Below are 20,568 nucleotides of genomic sequence, written 5' to 3' on the forward strand. Positions count from 1 at the left end.
AAGCATACAGGTGAGTGACAATCCACAGGAAGAAAACGCTTATTAAAAGAAAAAGTAGTTTGGAAAAAACAGATTCATGAATAAAAGTTGAGGTAACTGTGCTTGTACAGCCCAGGAATTGCAAGTGGAGTTCATAACTTTGCAATATACTGTTATAAAGATACAGTTAATTTTTCTTGGCATTCTCTCAGATAAGACAAAGAGCAATTAACTCAACTCGCAGTAATGAGAAATATTTAAGTTGGACATCATTAAAAACAAACACTAGACTACACATATTCAAAAAAATTGATAGCACTAAACCTGAAAGTCTGAAGTCAAAAAGATATCTATGGACATGGTAGAAGTAAGGTACATGCTTACACCCCCCTCTGTGAAATAACCTCCTGAGGTCTCTTCCAGCCCTACAGCTCCTTGAATATATTAAATTAAACTGGGGGAAAACAAAACAAAACAAATCCCCCCCCCCCCCCCCAAAAAAAAAAACCCACCAAAAATTAGCAAGGTACAAGTGACAGTCTGGAAAACAAGAAGGTAAGACTAAGGACAGAAACTGATGACAGCAAAGTGTAATTGCACATGGCTAAGAAAGGGCTTATCTTTAGACATTTAAGGTGAAATAAGAAATCCATGAGACACACAAAGCTGAAAATGCCTTTAAATCAAAGATGACATGAAAGCTACAGATCTGAATGACTGTGTCTTCAGACACTAAACAGATCTCTTAATCTCCCCTACAGCCACTCTCTTTATCTTCTTTCTCTGTGATTGTCAGATTTCTTTTTCTGTTCTTTGGGCTTATTTTCTGTTGTCTCCTATATTTTACCTTTCTATTCTCTGGCTGTATATTGATAGGAAATGGGTGGAAAAAGTATCTTTTCCTCCCTGTTTCACCTATTATTTTCTTACTGTTTTAATTGTCTGCCTAAATAATTTCAGCAGTGTTGGTGACAGATCCCACCCCACCTCCTATAAAAGTGAAGTAATTCAAGGAAACAGAAGGCAGGAGGCCTACATGCGATCTCTTTCGCTATCTGATGGAGGTGTGTGAATCCAGAATATCTATTTTCCAGATATCTTAAAAAAGGAACTAATCAAGAGGAATAAAGTCTTATGCTTGAAATCTGCATGTTGATGTGATTAAGACAAATACAAGCTCAACTGACCTACCATCAATACTACTTGGAAAGCTTGTTAGTGTGTGTCATAGTACAACCACTGAAACAAAATAATCATTTTAATAAACTGGATACAGTAACGATGATATTTTGCACATTTTTCAGGGCAAACTTAAGGTGCACTGATGTGTAAAAATTGTCATTATATGTGGTGAGGCATACCACAATTTAGTCTGAGGAGTAACGAAGTATAGTCCTGTTAGACAAGACATGCTGGATGTATTGATACAAGCCAGAAAAAAACCAAATCACAAAGTAGGGGCCCTGCTATGTCCTTTGCGGCAACATACTTTAATTGATATCCTCTATATCCTCAAAGGATTCGGGTTATAACTAGGGCATTATTAAAGACTTACAGTTAATCTGATAAATAATACAACATAGCTTTTTGTAAAAACTGAATCTCCTGGGTTTTAGTGATTTATCAAATTAATCTTGCAAGGACTTCCTTTGGGTATAATGGATACAGAATCTCATATACACAGTCCATCTGTATTTCTATATGAACCCCCTCATGTCCAACACATGCTTTTCAAATGATTAACCCCTCCTGTTCTGCTTATAAAAGATTACATGCATAAAAAAGACACTAAAAATTTGGCTTCGCGGGAGAAATTTTGTTTACTTCTGCATAACTAAAGTACAAAGAACACACTGGTACGTCACAAAGTAATAAGACACATTGTATTTTGCACAAAGACTGAAGGCTCCTGAACTTATTTGACGGTCTGTACGTATCCTATTATTACATAACATACATTTAGCTTAACATTTTAAGAATCCTGAAGAACAGCAGGCAACTTTGACTTAACGTTGGAATGCATACCTAATATAAACACAAACATCTTCATATTTGGTATAAAAAAGGCATTAAAACTTGAGGTCGATTTTTGGTTTAACCAACTGTGATTAGAAAAATAAATACCCACAGTGAAATACGTCTGGTTTGTAACCATGAAAGAGATTACTCAAAGGTTTGCATTACAGCAGCTTTCAAGTGACCGAAGCACCACCATGTCACATCTTGGTGAAGTCAAAGCCTGCTGTGGGTTAGCCTTCACCTTACTGACCTTTCGATGCTCTTGGAGATTTGTTGCCGAGGAACACTTCTTATTGCACACTGAACACATCAGCTTCTTCCTAGAATTTCCTGAAACAGAAAAAAAAAATACCACCAACATCTTAAAAAGGAAGTGCTAAGAAAGAACCTAAATATTTCCACTGAGCCTGTGACTTTTCACAGGTCATTTGACTGACATAAGATTTTTACAATTCTATCCCATCTTCAAAGTGTTGCATATCAGGAGTTCTCTGTGGGTGTCTGACAAACCAGTTACTGATGGAATGTAAATCAAGAAAACTAGAACAATAAAGAAAAAAACACCCCTTCAAATAGATGTTATCACACATCACCAAGCCATTGAACAACTCACTTTGTAACTGAACAGTTGATTTCTTCCAGAAGTCAATACAGGAGTTAGTGCAGCAATAGCAGAGCAGATCCCACAATCAAGTCAAAAAACACCATTTCCCATTTCTCTTTATTCAGGAAGCATTAAGCATTGTACTATATAAAATAATGCATGGTTAACTGGTTTTAACTGCACATGATGCGTTTAAAAGACAGGTAGATGAGGTACTTGGGGATATGGTTTAGGATAGGACAGGAACAGTTGGACTTGATCTTACAGGTCTTTTCCAACCTTGCGATTCTGTGATATGACAGGGAAATTTTATAAGCACCAGATCATGATTCAAATCTTGTCTGAAATGTAAATGGCAAAACAAGCTACAGGTCATCTACCAGATGCATTTTCCTCCCCTTTTCACAGCCGCTTTAAAAAGTGACAGAGCATTTAATTGGGTTTATCTGTTGGAATTTATTTTAGTAACCTACAAAGCTATTTCATTACAAGACAAAGCCAAACAAAACTTTTTTGTAACTTGCCCATCCAAGATATCTCCTACCTTTTGTAAAAGCATTCACATTATATTGAACACTAAAAAAGAATGGACACAGAACAAAAGAAGAGGGGAGCACTGCTTAGTGAAACACAGAGGAAGTATGAACTCACTGCATGGCTTCTAACGCAATTTTTCAGACTCCCAACACCTTATCTCTTTCCTGCTCTTCCTGTCCTAAAGAATTCATATTATGCTGATTCTTCTTACTACGATATATCCTGTCAATACTTAAATTTAGCATTAGTACTTAAACTCACATATGCATTTGCTGTTATAAAGCTTATAAACATTTATATATACTAATATATGTATAAATGCAGGAATCCACTAAGTATTTCAACCTACAAGAACATTAACCAGACCTTTTCAGATGAGAAAGACAGGGAGGATCTGTTCATAGCTTTGCAAAATAAGCAACACACCTAACAATCCTTCCTAATTTTCCTTGCCTCCAGGTAGCACAAAGCACAAACTAATTCTACAAGTGTCCCTCAACAGTAGTAAGTTATTTTCCTTCCGAACACTGACAGTGGTTGTGGTTTCTATGACTCCCAAGTAGTAAAATAGAAGTTCTGCATTGTGCAGGCAGAGGAAAATATCCTCCACTCAGTCATGTCTGGAGTGATTATTCAGGAGAACTGTGGAATTTGTACACCACTACACACCTGGCCAAAGCTATGCATAACTGTAACACAGATAAAAAAAATAAATCTCACTGATACCAAAAAAAGGAGATAAACTTTTGTATGAATGGTTATGGATGGGTTTCTGTATTCTGTGTTTGGCAGAAGGAAGAGATTCAGCGTAATAAAAATCTTTCAAAGCATCTCAGTGCCGTCACCATCAACTGAAGACTGTTTCCTTTGCACCCCGGTATTCTGCTGTCCCCACACATACTGATCTTCCATTGACACTGAGAGAGAACATGCAGAGAGAGCAGAATGCCAGAACCGAGATCTGCATTGTGGACCCGAGAGCACTATTTTACCCTTTCATGAGAACAGAGTGAAGTTTGATTGAAAACTGTTGATTCACAGTGCCCAGATACTAAAAGGCTAATGCCTGATGGGACTAGTAGGTTGTTTGGTCTGGCTTCCTGCACAACAGAGGCTGCAGAATTTTCTGCAATACACTCGTCAAGCCTAATCATTTGTGAAGCATGTCTTCCAGAAGACATGCCACTGTATCCTGAAAACACCAAAAAAATCAAGAATTCACTGCTTCCTGTAGCAGTTTGTGTCAGTGGTTGATTTTCCTCACTACTGAAATGTTTTGCTTTATCTATTATTTCCCTAGTTTAAACCTCCCCAGATATCTACTATGTTTTCTACATCCCCCCTGGGGGAGGAGAAATGGTTACTTTTGCAATTAGTTACTACTTAATTTTCTTTCTTGATTCAAGTGAACCCATTAAAAAAGAAACCAAGATGTTTACTCTGATTTGCAAATTTAATGCTAGGAACATGTTAGAGGGTTGGTTTTTTTCCCCAAGAAACATTAAACTCTTTCTTACCACTGTGAACATTTTCTTTATGCTTTTTCAGGGCATCCTTACTCTTGAACCTCTTCCCACAGCTATCTGCCTTGCATATGAATCTGGCATCACCTCTGCATGCCTCCTTGTGCTGTTCATAACTATATGGGATAACCAGTAAAAAAAACAAAAACAAAACAAAGAGCAACACATAAAGCAGTATCTACAGAAACCATACCCATAGCAATTACTCTGAGCTTAAAGCATGCTGCACTGCAGAGTTGCAAGGCCACCTCATGCATTACTTACAGCAAGTAGGAATGAAAGCATTTGACTTCTTTCACTGTTAGGATTCATACAAACTAACAAAGTTGAAAGGTAACATGCAAAGGGAGGCCTGCAATGACATGACAGCAGTCCAGTAACTCAGACACAAAACCTCAATTCTGAGCTGAAGGAAGTATTGCAAACAGAGCACTGAAAACTTCTTGAAGAGTCTCCCGGGCTGATACTCTCTGTGCACTGAAGAACACTACAGAAAATTAAAATAATAAAAAAAAATAGTAAGGGGAACATTCTACAACTTACACAGGCCTGCTGTATTTAAAAACATATATACAGTTCTACTAATCATTAAGTAGGTAAGTAATCTATTTCATATGTGAAGCCATCTGGAATTGGTAGGACTAATCGAAGGCACAAACAGCAACAATCAGGATCATACTGCTGTACACTCACACAAATTTATCTTACTTTTCATGATGTAAAAATTTACTTAACTTTTACTTAATTCAACTTTTACTATAGACCAGAACCAACAAGTCTAGGTACAAGAGAAAATATTTAATTGCCTCCACCAAATATTCCTCTGCAATGGAATTTTATTTATTTTCATGAAAGAACACAGAGCTCAAAGAGCTGACAGTTCTAGGAATGATCACATTCTTCAGATGTAAGAAAGATCAATTTATTACAACAGCAGCCTGAAGTGCATTTTATGCAATATTAGTCTGTTTCTTTCCAATGTGAGTTAGAGTAAATGTACTATCTGTAATTACTCAAGCATTTAATGTACTATCTGTAAGTACATGTATAATAAAAAGTGTATATATATATATTTTTAATTGCAAGCAAAAACATACAAACAAAAGACAAAAACAGTTATGTTTTTGTACAAAAAGTGTAACTGTATGATATATGGCTTCTGTGGCAAAACTGCCACAGCTTACACTACCAAGGACAGTAAAGATGTGCTTTTAAATTTAATATCTTTAAGGTTTCCATTTGCTCATTTCTATCACCCAAATACTTAGTTAAGAAAACATAAAGCACTATTTTTCCTTTTTTAGTCTGTCCTTCTGAATTACCACTTACTTCAAAATCTTACTTTAGTTGTGTAACACCACCAACAGCTAAAAAATTACATCTCCTAAACTAGACCAACCATTCTGCAAAGAGCAGCTCTGACCCAACTACAGTGTACAGCTTTAAAACAAAAAACTAGAGACAATTTTGAAACACAAATTGAAGTCTCCAAGAAATTAGCATATTAAAAGACTAAAGTAAAAGGGTAAGGGTATAAAGATACAAGCTTGGAAATTAAAGTTTAAATATGATTTAGGCAAGAGAAATAAACAATTAAATTAAATGATCCCTGAAAAGAAAAACCCCTCCTGTTTCTACTCACTGTCTTTGTAGAGCTTGTTTAACAGGGAATTTCTTTCCGCAGTTTCGGCACTTAAATTCCTTTTCTTCACTGGGTTTTTGGTGCAAAGTCTGAAGGTGTTCAGCTAGAATCTCCTGACTGGCAAAACTGGATTCACAGTTTGGGCATGCATGGTCCTCTTTACAGGTGAGGGGATCTGTGTGAGCAGAGGCACGAACAGTAAGAAATAGTTTTCAGGGAGTAGTTCCATTACATCACAGCTGACGTGGTTTGACCCTGGCTGGAGGCCAGACACCCAGCAAAGCCACTCTGTCACTCCCCTTTTCAGCTGGACAGGGGAGAAAATAGGTATTGAGAGGCTGAGGAGTAGAGATAAGGCCAGGGATGAGAAGTGCAGCCAGATCTTCAAGCACCTCTCCCCACCCCTCCCTTCTCAACAGACCTCACTTTAGCCATGATTTCACTCCTTTCTCCCCCACCATTCCCCCCCTCCCTACCCCTACTGTGGCACAGGGAGGGGCAGGGAATGGGGTTTTTGGTCAGTTCCTTGTGAGTTGTTTTCCCTCTTTAGCCAGGGTTGCATTGCTCACACCCTTCCCCCGCTGCACTGTGGGGTCCCACCCACGGGAGACAGACCTCCATGAACTTCTCCAACGTGAGTCCTTTCTGTTGGGGCTTGAGCTCCTCACCAACTGCTTCAGTTTGGATCCCTTCCATGGGATACTGGCCTTCAAGCCAGCATCACCTGCTCTGGTGTGGATCAGTCTGTCCATGGGCTACAGGTTTCACCTGCAGGAGATTGCTCCAACATGGGCTTCCCACAGGTCACAGCCTCCTTCAGGTGTCTCCACCCACTCCAGTGTGGGGTTCTCCACAGGCTGTGGACTGGATCTCTGCTCCCCATCATTTTTCATGGGCTGCAGGGGGACAGCCTGCTCCACCATGGTCTTCTCCATGGGCTGCAGGGGAAGCTTTCTCTCTGGCAGCTGGAGTGCTTCATCCTCCCCCTCCTTCTTCACTGGCCTTGGTGTCTAGTTTCTTACATCTCCCACTATTCTCTAGTGGCAAAAAGCAGCTGCTATGGTGGCTTTTTTTTCTCCTAAATGTGATTCCCAGAGGCACTATAACCTTTGCTGATTGGCTCAGCCTTGGTCAACAGCAACTCCAGCCTTGAGTCAGGCAGTGTTTACTACTCTCTCCTGCCTACAGAAAGCTTCTAGCAGTTTCTTGCAGAAGCCACCCCTGCAGCCCCACTTCTCCACCAGGACCCATCCACGTGAAACTACAATAGTACTGGCTGCTTCTTATTAGGCAAAGAACCTCAAGTGAAACCAAAATGAAGAGACTGAAATCATACAAGAGCTCAGATTAAACATAGTGGGCTTCCCAGTTCCCAAATCCCATGCACTTAGAGTGTTTTCCTTTGTTACTACTTCTAAACTCTCAGGTTATCCTATTTCTTATATATTGCTTACCTGTAGTTTTTTCACCAGCTGGTTGCACCTCTTTATTGTTGCCACTGTCCTCATCTTCTTGGATAACAGCTACTTCCTCCTCCTCCTCCTCTTCTTCCATGTCACTGTCCAAGTACCCAATGAGAAGTTCTGTGTCAGTTTCAATATCTTCCACAGCCAGATAGAAAATATTTTCCCCTTCCTGTTGCAAACAATAAGTAGAAGCAATGAATAATTATGTTATAAAAAGTAAAATCTAGAGACAAATAGTGTCCTTGTCACAGAATCACAGAATTGTAGGGGTTGGAAGGGACTTCAAGAGATTGAGTCCAACCCTCCTGCCAAAAGAGGTTCCTTAGGACAAAGTATTCTGGAATTATTTCCCTGCTTCACCCCTGAAACTTCTCCAATACGTACTGTAGCCTAGACTGTCCAGGGTTTGACTGGATTAATTTTCTTCCTAGTAGCTGGTATGGGGCTGTGGTTTGAATTTCGGATGAGAATAATGTTGTTACACAGCATTATTTTCTCTTTCTCTCCTTAAGATTCCCAGGCTTCTTCAGGAACAGGCTTTCAACCCTGGTCAGTCATCTTCACTAACAACTTAGCGAGCACATCTGTAAAATGCATTTTAAATCACTAGATCAAAAAGCTCTGCTGGTTTCAATTAGTGCAGACACACATCCACGGAAAGCCAAAAATCCAGCCCAGATTCTGCATGAGAAGCCAACCTACATTAATAAGCTCCAAAACTTCTCCGCAAGGAATAAACAAGCTTCCAAATTGATACATAAGCTAGCAACTTTGACTGTGACAATATTTAATTAAAGTTTCCAAGGTTTGCACAGGGAGAGGAGGGATCTACAGGAAAACCAGCTGTCTTCTAACCTGACATACAGAGCTGGGGGTTTTGCCATGTGAACCAACTGCTTTAGGTACTATGCAAAGCACCAAAGAAGACTCATTTTTATGCAGTGAAGACTTCCAAGTTCTATCATAAATCTTAAAGCTTATCTGATTAACATTCAGAAAAGTTAATTGAAGCTTCTTTAGGCTACATCTAGCCATGTATTTTCTAACAAGTCTCCTAGCACAAGGAGAAGATAAGGATTTTTAATTTTGGTAATATACTAAGGGTAATTTAAACTGTCAACAGGGATGTAGTATCCCTCAAGCTTTAGAAGGCCTGTTATATATTACACAAGATATTGTCACACAAGAGTGAAACCTATTTAATTCAATAGACTTGATACAGCTGCTGCTTTCAAGAGCTCACCAGTTTCCTGTCCTTATCTCAACTGCAGTATTTGAAAACAAAAGTTTTCAATATATATATTCTGCAGTCCAGATATCTATCAGCATACCACCCTAACTTTTGCATACATCTAGAAGTTCCTGGTTTGCATCTGTCAAGTTCAGAGACCTTTAATTTACTCAAGCCAAATCACGTACTGAATCTCATGACATGAGAAAAAGTAAATGTCTTCCTACACTCCATCTCCACTTAGACAGGATAAAACCACTTGGAAAAACCTCCAATACCTCACTGTTTAGGACAACCTTATTCTAAAAGTAAACAACAAATGGAAGCATATACCTATTACTGTCTTACAAAAAAAAAAAAAAAAAAAAGCCAAAAAGAAAATCCAGGCAAAAATAAAGTCCCAAACTTATTAACCAAAAAGCACACCTTCCACTTTGACAACACACAGAGATCACATCTTATATCACACAGTAAGCCAGGGAGAACAGCAATCAGAAATACTCAGCTTAACCTTGACCAAGTGCATGAATCTCAGCAACTGAGTTCTTATCCATACTGCTACATCCTCACCACCTCTGTAGTTATGTGCATCTGGGGATATTTTATACCTGTGTATTAAAACAATCCTCCCCCCCATTTACTACTGCTTAGTAAAAAAATCAATGGAAGAAGTACTAAGGACTCTCAGGGCTTGAGTGCTCTTGGTTGCATTTTCACTGAAAAGAAACTAGCTTTGGTGCCAGCCCAAACTAAAATACAGCTCACTCATTTCTCCTCCAAGGCTAATTTGTTTGGCTTTTCCAGCCAAACAAAAGCTAATAGAAGCATTCAGAGTGCTAATTAATCCAGATATACCCACTCTGTAGTACCTCCTCAAGGCAGCATTTTCACTGAAACCAATGCAATTCCTCCAGACATTACAAAGGAATTTAAGTCTCTTCTTCCACCACCAGTACTGCACGAGGCACATTTATCTACATGCATGCAGATGCAGACACAGTGAACACAGTAAGAAATATGTTTAAGAAATTGGAGGATTACTAGAATTATAAGAACACATCCTCCTGTTTTTCTGTCGTCATCAAACTTGCTGAGGAATTGCCCACCCCCATCATGCAAAACTCTTTTCTTTTGATGTATGATCTCTTCAACTTGTCCAGACCTAGTTCAGAGAATACTGCTTTCAGCATGTATGTGTTGCAGAGGATGTTAACCACTCTAGCAGCAATACCAAGTCTCGTCCCACTGTTTATTCCCAAAGCATCATTGGAGCAACCCTGCATTTTTACACCTTCTCCTCTTCAACTCAAAAAGAGGAGGGAGGCATTAGCTCCCACTTTGGAGCTAAATCCTAATTTTTCCCAAATTTTACAGATGTTCAGACTTAGCATTCAACTCCAAATCTATCTTTAACCCCAGTGGCATATCGCTGTTTTAAGGAACGCTAGCTTAGTAAAACAAAGCCATGCAGAATGTATACAGAACTTCTCATACACAACTCTCACCACAAGTAACCACGGAGCTCGGCAACTGAACAAACCTGTACAGCATCACACACTGCAAGGCATGCCAAGCACTCCCTGCTAACCTGCAAAGTTCAGGCACCTGAAGGTGTTCAACACCTGCAGGAGCTCTTTAGCATGTTTTTTGATTGAGCAATTTGAATTTAGTCTTCCAAATGCCATGAAGAGATTTCCACTGATGTCAAATACAGTAAGATCACTCCCCGTTCTTCTAACTCACTGGTTTAAGCTACAGAAGCCTGTCCCAGTATCTGCTTGCTGATGAAAAAAAGTATTTGAATTTAAAGCTCTAGCTGGCCACCATTCTGTGTACAAAACAGGTTCAGTGTTAAGAACAGAATCTGTTTTGCATAGTAATCTCCTGCAGAGAGCATTTAATAACATTACAACAGATAAACTTATGCATTCTGGATAAAGGAATATTGAAGATAATACTCTGCCAGTCTAAAAACTGAACAAACCTGTGGTATTTTTGACATTTCCTTTTGATTATGATAAATATCATGCATTTTTGTTATATATCAAAAGTCATATTTATAAGTAAATAGCTAGGAACAGCCGAAGGCAAAAAAGATTACAATTCACAGTTTCTATTAATGTAAAAGTTGTAATCCCCTACTGTATTTAAGTACCTTTAGAATTAACTCATTCAACTTTTACTTAAAATAAGGTAGAGAAGCCTCCAGCAATTCAGCTGTGCATACACAGGTACCCTCCAACCCTTCCATCCTTCAGCAGCACAGCTCTTAAAAATAGTTCCCATGCTCTGCCATCCAAAGACAACTTGAAGACCAGGGCTGCACTTTGGGAGTGGTGGTAGAACTCAGTGCCCAGAACACTCCTCATAGGAGCTCCTACCAGAACCAGAGTTTTACAAAATGCATAGTATTACAGAGGGGGGTGGGGGGGTGGGGGTGGAACCCAAACCGCCACATAACAAAAAAAAGCCCACACCACACCCACACAGAAAAAACTACAAACCCCACCCCAAAAAAAAAAAATTAATCCCCTACCAAATTTACTTTACAAAAAATTCCATGCTAAGTTGCTTTTTCCCCCACAGGAAAAACATGCTCATTGAGTACAATTACTCTATGATGAACTAATCACATTTTGCAGTCAACCCAGGATGTGGTTTACTTGATTTGTATACAGGGAAATACACATTCACTTCATCTTCTTTTAAACTGAATACTGAGCACTAGGCAGCAAACAGTAAACTGATCATCAATCATTTTATTTCGGATATGAGATTATAGCCTTCCTCATTACAAAAGCAGTGCCTTAAGGTTTGGAAATGTTCACAGTAGACCAGAAAGCTCCTGTTGGGAGTATTGAGACTGTAAAGAAAACCAGTAGGAAAGCAAGTTAGTGGAAATTAGCATTAGTGGGCATAGATATGGAAATCATTATTTTCCATTCACAATTTTGTTAGTTCATACAAAGTCTTCTAGAAAACTGAAGAGGGACAGCTGTGAAGCCCTGAAGCACACAATCCATGTTAAGCTCTTAAGCATTTTTACATCAGACTTCGCACAAGCAAGAGAAGTCCCTGTTCTACCACTGTTTACTTTATTTTCACATTTTATAGGGCAATATCATGCATCTGAACAGTTTCCTTCTGTTTCTATATTTAAATAATTTTCATTATCAATAAACTGGATATTCCAATAAAACTTATATTCAGAAATTAAGGTCATTTTAGTGAGCGTTTTATTTCAAATATAATAATGAACATTAATTGTTCACACTGCTCCCTCTTGTGAGCCTTACTTTGCATTTACTAACATTGTAATTTGCTATTCCACTGCCTGCACCCTGAGGGCATGCTAATTGCTGACTAATGCCTATGTTTCCACACATATAAGGACCTTTCATGTTTCATAGTTAAAGCAGGACCATAAATCATTTGATGATATTAGGGGGAAGCTCTTTACAGAGAGTGTGGCGAGTTGAAGGAACGGGTTGCCCAGAGAGGTGGTGCATGCCCCAACCCTGGGGGTGTTCAAAGCCAGGTTGGATGGGGTCCTGGGCAACCTTGTCTAGATAATGCCTGGAGGTTGGTGGCCCTGTCTGGGCAGGGGGTTGGAGCTCTATGATCCTTAGGGTCCCTTCCAACCCAGACAGTTCTATGATTTTATTCTAAGAGGCATGGTAGGAGATACTACAGCAGAATGAAAATTATAGTAAAGTTCACAAATGGGACAGGAAGAGGGAGGCTGGGCTGATACCAGGTCTGCATGGGAATGGGCAGCAGCAGTCTCACGTGATTAAGATCCACATAAGCAACCAGTCCCTCTGGAGAGTAGGAGATTTAAGGATTTGGACAGGGCATCAACACAGAAACTGAAATTACTGCTGTTGAGTGCCACTGAGTATGAATAGAGGGGAAGGGGCAGTGGGGAGAACAGCAGTAATGCATCTTTCACAGAACTACACACTAGGGCTTTACAAGTATTCTTTTCCTACTTAGTAGTTTTAATTTTTTTTTCCTGTTTATTTCACCAGAAAATAATTTTGGTTTCTTGAAATGAAAAGGTATTTGTTTTGCCTCAAAATAAACTCTTTAAATACTTTTGCCAAGGATCTGCAGGCAAATCTTAGCAAAAAATCATCTCGTGATGAAAAAGCAACCATAAAATAACAATTTTAAGAAACGCTGATAAATAATTCTCCAATTATTTTTTTTCCTCAAAGTTGGATTACATCAGCAAATAGCTTGGGTTAGCCTGAAACATTTTGGAATGTATACATTTTGAAAAGAAAATTAACATGGCTAAGAAATTCTTACTTATATGGGACTGAAAATTATTTTACCATAACACTGAACTGTTGAAAAAAAAAAAAAGAGCACAGATAGTTGATTTCTTTCATAATCTGTAGAAGGACAATAACTGTAACTAGAAAAATGTCTTCATTGCATTCCACAAAGTCACTGAATGCTTCCAAAAATGAGGATTAAACAGACTAAGACTTTTCCGTTTGTGAAAAGAGCTGTCAAATAAGAGGGAAAGGATATAACAGGGTTAGAGAAAATCAAGGATGGCAGAGAAAAATTAATGTCAAGTAACTATTTACTGTTATACAAGGAATAGGGAATCAAGTGAAATTACAAAGTCTCTAGAACAAACACAGAAGCATGTTTCAACATAAGATGCAATTAAAAAAGAGGAACTCATTACCACAGAATGCTGCAAATGACAAATATAAAATGTAAAAATAAGGTGGATAAATTCAGATCCACAGCCAAGACTACATAAAGAAAATGATCTTTTTTTATTAGCTTATCCTCAAACATTGCCTGATCATTCTATCAGGTAATATGATCCTTCAACTCTGTTTTCTACTGGAATATTTTAAATATCATGCTTGCTTTCAAACCTGTCAACGCTTTTATATTAAATTTTAAACTATAATACAAATGCATGATTTGCTACCTGTACACCTAAGCCCATATCCAAGTTTGGCATAAAACACAACCAGGCCTCTAAACTGTGGAAATCACAAGACATTCAGTCAGATTAAGTTTTTGTCTTATGTTAAGGCTGTAGTAAGAAAATCTAACTGTTGTTACAGAAGTGAGTTAACAACTCTGGAAATTATTCTATTTCTTTCAGTAAACTTTTCACTTGATCCCAGGAGAAATGGTTAATGAAAATGATTCAGTGCAATTCCATCACAGTGGATTAATATAAACCTTTGAAAGAATATCAGATTCTAATTAAGGACTTCTTTGGTCTTTCATCCTATCAGTCTTATTTATGGCATTGTATTTAAGCACAAGAGTTCACTTTTACAAAGATAGGTAGGAAAAGGAAAGCAGTTTGCTACCTTACTCAGATCTTGCAATTTTACCAGAAGAGATGAAAAGCAAGGATGACATCAAATGAGTAAATTCCTAACAGGAAGTAAATTGTAGGAATCCACCAAATCTACCTGAATGGCTGCCAGGTTCTTCTGTTCCTGTGATGGAGCCTCATGGACAAAACGTAGCCAATTAGAATGGCGTGGATTGCTTGCATCCAGGATATAAAGGGCCTCACCTTTACTCCCACGAACCTGGAACAAAACAAACAAAACCAACAAATAAATTTAATTTGCTTACCAAGCACACACAAACACATAAAACACTAAGGCATGCTTGTGCCCAGCAAGTGAATCTTACATTCAATGGGTACTCAACTCACAGATGTGGTGCACTTCCACCTTTTTCTATAAGCATTTTTATGGTTAACGTTGCACATTATCTTAAGGTTAGGTTAATGGCTTACTGATTTAGCTACCAAAGTATGAGTTATAGAACCCTACCATGTAGGTCCTATGAAGGTTTCCATCAGATCTTGACTTGAGTTGAAAAGAAAAGCAACCAAAACCCTATTATAAAAACCATACATTATACTACCTACATTTTCATGCATTATTCTTCATTTACTTGAGCCTTAAATTATGTAATACTTTATATTCATTTTAACATATATGATCACGTCCATTTTGCTTTTTCACTCTCCGCTAATCCATAAAGAGACATCAAACACAACAGGAAAGTCTTAGCACATAAGGAAACTATTGATACAAGAATACAATAAATCCCTTAAAGATGTGCTATATTTTCTATTGCTTTTTTCACCTCGTAAAGAAGTAATGCTGCATCAAATACACAGATGCAAAGAAGAAAAGTCAAGAAAACCAGTCAGAAGGTTGTACTTCGCACAGACTAGACTGGTGACATTTACCACTCCATTCCTTATTGGTTACACTGATAGGTGACCTTCCCACATAACAATCCATCTTTGAGTACCATGGCAGTGGATCCCAAACTTAATACTTAAAACAAGCAAACAGCTCTTGCTTGCAAATATATTTCTCAAATTCCGGGACAGTACAAGCTAATCACGGTAAAGGAGATAAACAGCTAGGACCAAAGTCTTCAGTTTAAAGTAAGTGCACCTAAATATCATCCATATTAAATCATTAATGAATCAAACTGAAGTTTGCAATATGTCCTGAGGGTGCTCCCTCTAGTAGAAGTCTACTAAAGCCCTCAAGTCACCCTTCTGCTTAGCAGCATGGTCACCAAACATGAAAATTGGGTTGGTTAGAAGATATATCAACAAATACAAGCTAAAATGCTTACATGTGTCACTTGCTACAATCAAACAGCTAAAATGCACACATGTATCCAAAAATGGCACCAGACACGACAGCACCTCGGACTGATTCTCAAGAAGATAATTCTCAGACACCTCAACACAGAAGATAAACTGAACTAATTTAGTCAAATGCCTTCACAGTATAGACAAAATACCTGACATTGACCTTTCCAGAGGGTTTTACCTCAGTATCAACAAGGACATAATTGAATTATGCCACATGAATAAACACCATGTCACTGTAAAAGCACACAGAAAAAAAAGTGCCATTAATCGTTGTATAAACTACCATATGAAACCCTACACGTGCTTAAATAATGTCTGAGCTGCTTGTAATGTCCATCAACTGCTTGTAATGCCCACCAACAACATGCACTATGCCATCTGCCAGCCTTTTATGTTGCAATGAAATGATCTCCATTTCCAAAATACATCTAAAGTTGTCATGTATGTTACTTCAAAATGCTCATGAGGGCTATTGCAAACACTCTACCATGCACACCTGGCAAGAGTCACTGAAAATAAGCAGATGGTTATCTTTCTTGAAGGCAATAAACACACTGCCTGCTTTCTGGAAACTATTTTCCAAACATTTATAAATCTAAAAATCTATGTTCATTCAAGCAATCATGTAAAGAAGAGTACCAATTTCTGCATTGCATTTTTTAGACTAGCTGAAAACATGATTCAGTGTGGATCAGATAAAAAAGCTAGATTGAACAATTCTGCATTCTCAGTTTCAGCCCTCTGTCCCAGAGCCCACTGCAGAGGACAAACTCCTCTATTGATGTAGAAAGTATTAAAATAAAACTTGCAAAGGAAACCTTAGGCAGCAACTGTTGACTTTTTTACTCCCTAAATAGTACTACAACATAACATGTTACACTTTTCTTCAGCCAAAATACAGAACAACAGTTTTTCATGCTAATGAAGCTCCTGCTGCTGCACGATATTATTTGACCTTGTCAAGAGACAGGATGGTTCAGAAAACTCATTCATAGACTTCTGCTATCTTTTTAATAATTCATATCATGTAACTGAAGATGCGAGGCTAACATTCCTAGTCACGTTCAGGAATGGATTCTTCCCGTTCCAAAAACCAGAGGATCACTAAGGTGCCCATTCCAAAAGTCACTAAAATTAAAACCAAGTCATACACTTAACATGAATAAAGATAACTAAACCAAGATTTAAAAGAGTTTATTAATTACATTTAGCTATAAACTGGTAAGAGTAAGAATAACTATTTTGGACAGCTATCTATCCCAGTAGGGATTAATTTAACAAAACTGAAAATTTGGGCTGCAAACTTCAACTGAGATTGGGTATCAATGTCTGACTGTTATATATGGCAAAATTTATTTAAAATGCAACTTGCATAAAAGCACATCCACATGCGTTCATCTGAGAAAACCAAAAACATTCCTGAAAAATCAAATACTCCTCAAGAACATTAAAAGCAAATAATTACAAATGTAAATACTATACCGGGAGTAGTGACTAGGAAAGTAGTCTTCATACAGAAAAAATAAAGACTTCATGCTAAGAACTAGATTTCTAACATTACATTCATCTTCGGCAAACACAGAATCTTCAAAATAAATCTTAATGTATCGTGCAGCTGAGGACATAATTCAACTTAATGCCAAGTATGTAAAAGTGTTCCTATGCCAGAACCACATTTTACAGGCAAAATGTCAAAGAAAAAAAAAAAAAAAAAAACAGAGATGATGATGAGAGGAGACCCACCACCATTAGCTTTAAGCACTTGACTTCTCTTATCTCAATTCTAAACATTAAAGCTCTGATTGAAAGCTAGTTATAGTCAATAGCAGATTATCTATTGCCTCCACTAGTTTTCAGGCAGGCTTAAAACTAAGCAATTATCACTGCAAAAATGATCTGATTTATGGAGTGGAAACAAGTTCATTTCATCTTCTCATATAAACAAACATGAACATTAGCTTCCATTGGAGGACTGATTTCCACCATGTTTCTGTTCTTCTCTGTTTTAATTTAACAACAAAGAAAACATATTCTTGGCAGACAGACAGAAACCAAACCTGAAATATGCAACATTCAGCATTACACAGCCTATCGTGTGCCATCCAATCCCAACCAACATTTCGTCATGGTATGTCAGAGTATTTGAAGGAGGACTGGTCTTTCCAGGCCTCACTGTTTTAACATTTGCCAAAGTCATGACCAAAAGTATATGCTTGCCACAATCCAATAGCAGTGAAATGAATACCACTTTCTTGGTTAGGAACAACAACAAAAATAAACTGAACAGTATCTTCCCTTTCCAAAGGGACATCTGAGCCTCCAGAGGCAAAAGCTTCTGTGAACTTTTAATACCTAAAAGATTATTCTGCTCTTGCCTTAAAGCAGCTGCTATTCCAGTAAATATTCATAATTTAAAATTGCTGTGCCAAGTACGCTAATACAGACCAATGAAGCAGTATTTAATCAAGGTGTTGGCAGGATGCTGAGAATAGGAACAAAACTCTCAATACATCACCAGCAGTTAGCTGCACACTTAGCACAAAGCCATTTGGACATTGCCTTGGCTTTTACTGTTACTTCTAGCTATATGGTTACCACAGGTATGGGGTTTTTTTTTTTTCCATTTTTGCATCATTTGTAAATAAAACATATCAGCATGTAGCTCTTTTCAAGGATGCTTCCCCCTGACTCAAATCTTCTGAAATCTGTTGAACAAGCAAGTGTAAACCTTTGATTTCTTCAAAACTGTGCAAGTTCCAGGCAGATTAATAGCATTCTGCTGTATTTAATTTAAACACACCACCTTCAGAACTTTATTTAGCAAAATCATTGGACCAGATAAATTCTTTTGGGTTCCATGTCTTCCCAAAGAAAACATAACGTGTACAACTCTGTCTCAATGTGACATCTTAAAGATGCCAACTCACAATGCTAATCTCAGAGAAAAAGGAATTGCTTGATCAAAACAGACCACATCACAGACCAAGACTCTACACAGCTAGAAATGCATGTGGTAAACTTCCTCACAGAACATTATTCCAAAAAATTGAAGTTCAGATCCCAGGCATCACATACCTCGTGTTCATTTTTACTTGACTTAAGTAAAAGCCTCTACTACTTAGCTTTTTTCCTGAAGGTGTCCTCTCTGAAAATGCATTTTTTTGACTGCCATCAGACTGCAAGGTCAGGTTTTTGTGTGCCTTCACCCAATAGTCTTCCAATTATTTTCAGTATCTTTGATACAGCTGATTACACTCAAACTTGGCTAGTTGCTGAGACTGCCTCCTGCAAACCCTTGAGTAACCATTTACTTGGACCATTCCACTTCTTACTTTCTGCATTCCTGGTCTCTATTTTCAACTTAAGACTCAGCATGATTTAAATTATATTATAAAGCTCATATTCAGATCAGTTTCAGTCAGCATGAACAACTTTGGTTCAGACATCCAGGAAATGATAAAATGTGGTATGCAGGAATTGTTTCAAGACTCTCAACACTAGGTTAAAATAAGGTATTATTAAATGGTTTTAGAACAGCTAAAAAAACCTCATTTTCTGATTTGTTGTCGTTGGGGTCATATTAATGTCATCAGTAAGTACATGCATTTGCCTTTTATTTTGTCTTACAGAAACAAATCTCATTTAATCATCAGCAACGAAGCATCTGGAAAATCATGCAGCTTTCCAACAAATTAAAGACCTTTTCATTGCTATAATCAACCCACCACCCCTTCTGAAAACCTTGTTCTAGCTCAAGTATTTTATTGATTTAAAATAGCCTGCAGAAACAACATGAAAATGCAAGTGAGCCAGGGCACTTTAACGTGGAGTGTATTCAGCAAGCATGTGTAATAAAAGCACATTGTGGTGTTGTGTTTTCAGCTGAGAACAAAGATGATGAAACCAGTTGCTCCTACGACTTGTCCACGCCTCCTCTCTGGAAAAGGATATTTTGGGCACACCCCTAGATTAAAAAAGAAACAAAAAGGGAAGAGGAAGAAGGATCCACAAATTTGAGTTAATGCTCATCTAGGAATATTTTGCCACTCACTGTATTTATACTGAGTTTGCGTGTAACAAGATGGGGTTTTTGCAGTCTCTTCACTGTTCCAGAATATAGAATCTATTTATAGCTCTGCAAAGACCGTATCAATACTACGCTCTCGTTAGAAGCAGCTCAGCGATTCTAATGCTATTGGGTTTTTTTCAAACAAACATTGATTTTGTAATAAATGGAAAGATAAAGCTTTAAACCAGATGTGAAACATAAGCCTTTTTTTATACAATGCCACACAACATAGAAGTACCAGTCATCCTACCACCTCTAGCCAGCAGAAAGGTGAAAAAACAGGAAACGAGTCCCCTTCCCAGTATAAAACAGGACTAAAAGAGCATTCTGTAGAAACTGCTTGGCAGGGGATGGGCGGGAACAAGAAAGGAAATGAATTCTGCTCAAAGAACTAGAACAGAAAAGAAAGATTACAAAAATGGAACAGAAGCACAGGAAGGCAAGTATGTATAACAAATTGGAAATATTGTTATTGCAAGTATTTTTTTCAGTTAGTGTAATGTCCTCAACTGGTAAACTCCTGGGTTTTGCTACAGGCAAGCACAGCTCTGACAGGAACTACAATGGGTTAAAGACCTGATTACAAGATCTACTGTATAAACTAGTGTTGCTGCCTAGTACATGCAAAAAAAATTGCAGAAGAGCCCTCAAGCTCATTATGCCTTCCCCTGCCCACAGCACCAGGGTTTTATCCTGCTAAAGATCTCACAACTACACATTATGTTGCAAAGTTGATAAAATTTTAAAACCTCACTTATGGTACCAAAGCAGGGGGGAATGTTTTATGCTACAGTTGGAGGGAACTATCAGCTGACAACT

At 38.0% G+C, this 20,568-nt stretch overlaps 1 protein-coding gene across 2 annotated transcripts in view; it reads right to left on the reverse strand.

Moving 5' to 3' along the window:
- The window catches only part of PRDM5 (PR/SET domain 5), a gene marked incomplete at its 5' end in the record, with an annotated part of 76,086 nt that overhangs the window by 50,389 nt on the left and 5,129 nt on the right, over positions 1-20,568 (reverse strand). For both annotated transcript variants that reach the window (XM_084263846.1, XM_084263845.1), the window contains 5 exons: positions 2,249-2,328; positions 4,657-4,778; positions 6,305-6,479; positions 7,759-7,939; positions 14,461-14,583. In XM_084263846.1, the coding sequence (XP_084119972.1) occupies positions 2,249-2,328; positions 4,657-4,778; positions 6,305-6,479; positions 7,759-7,939; positions 14,461-14,583 (681 nt within the window). The remainder of the gene's footprint in view (positions 1-2,248; positions 2,329-4,656; positions 4,779-6,304; positions 6,480-7,758; positions 7,940-14,460; positions 14,584-20,568) is intronic.

This window comes from Gallinula chloropus (genome assembly GCF_964237585.1).
Source record: "Gallinula chloropus genome assembly, chromosome: 4".
In the NCBI taxonomy this organism is placed as follows: domain Eukaryota; kingdom Metazoa; phylum Chordata; class Aves; order Gruiformes; family Rallidae; genus Gallinula; species Gallinula chloropus.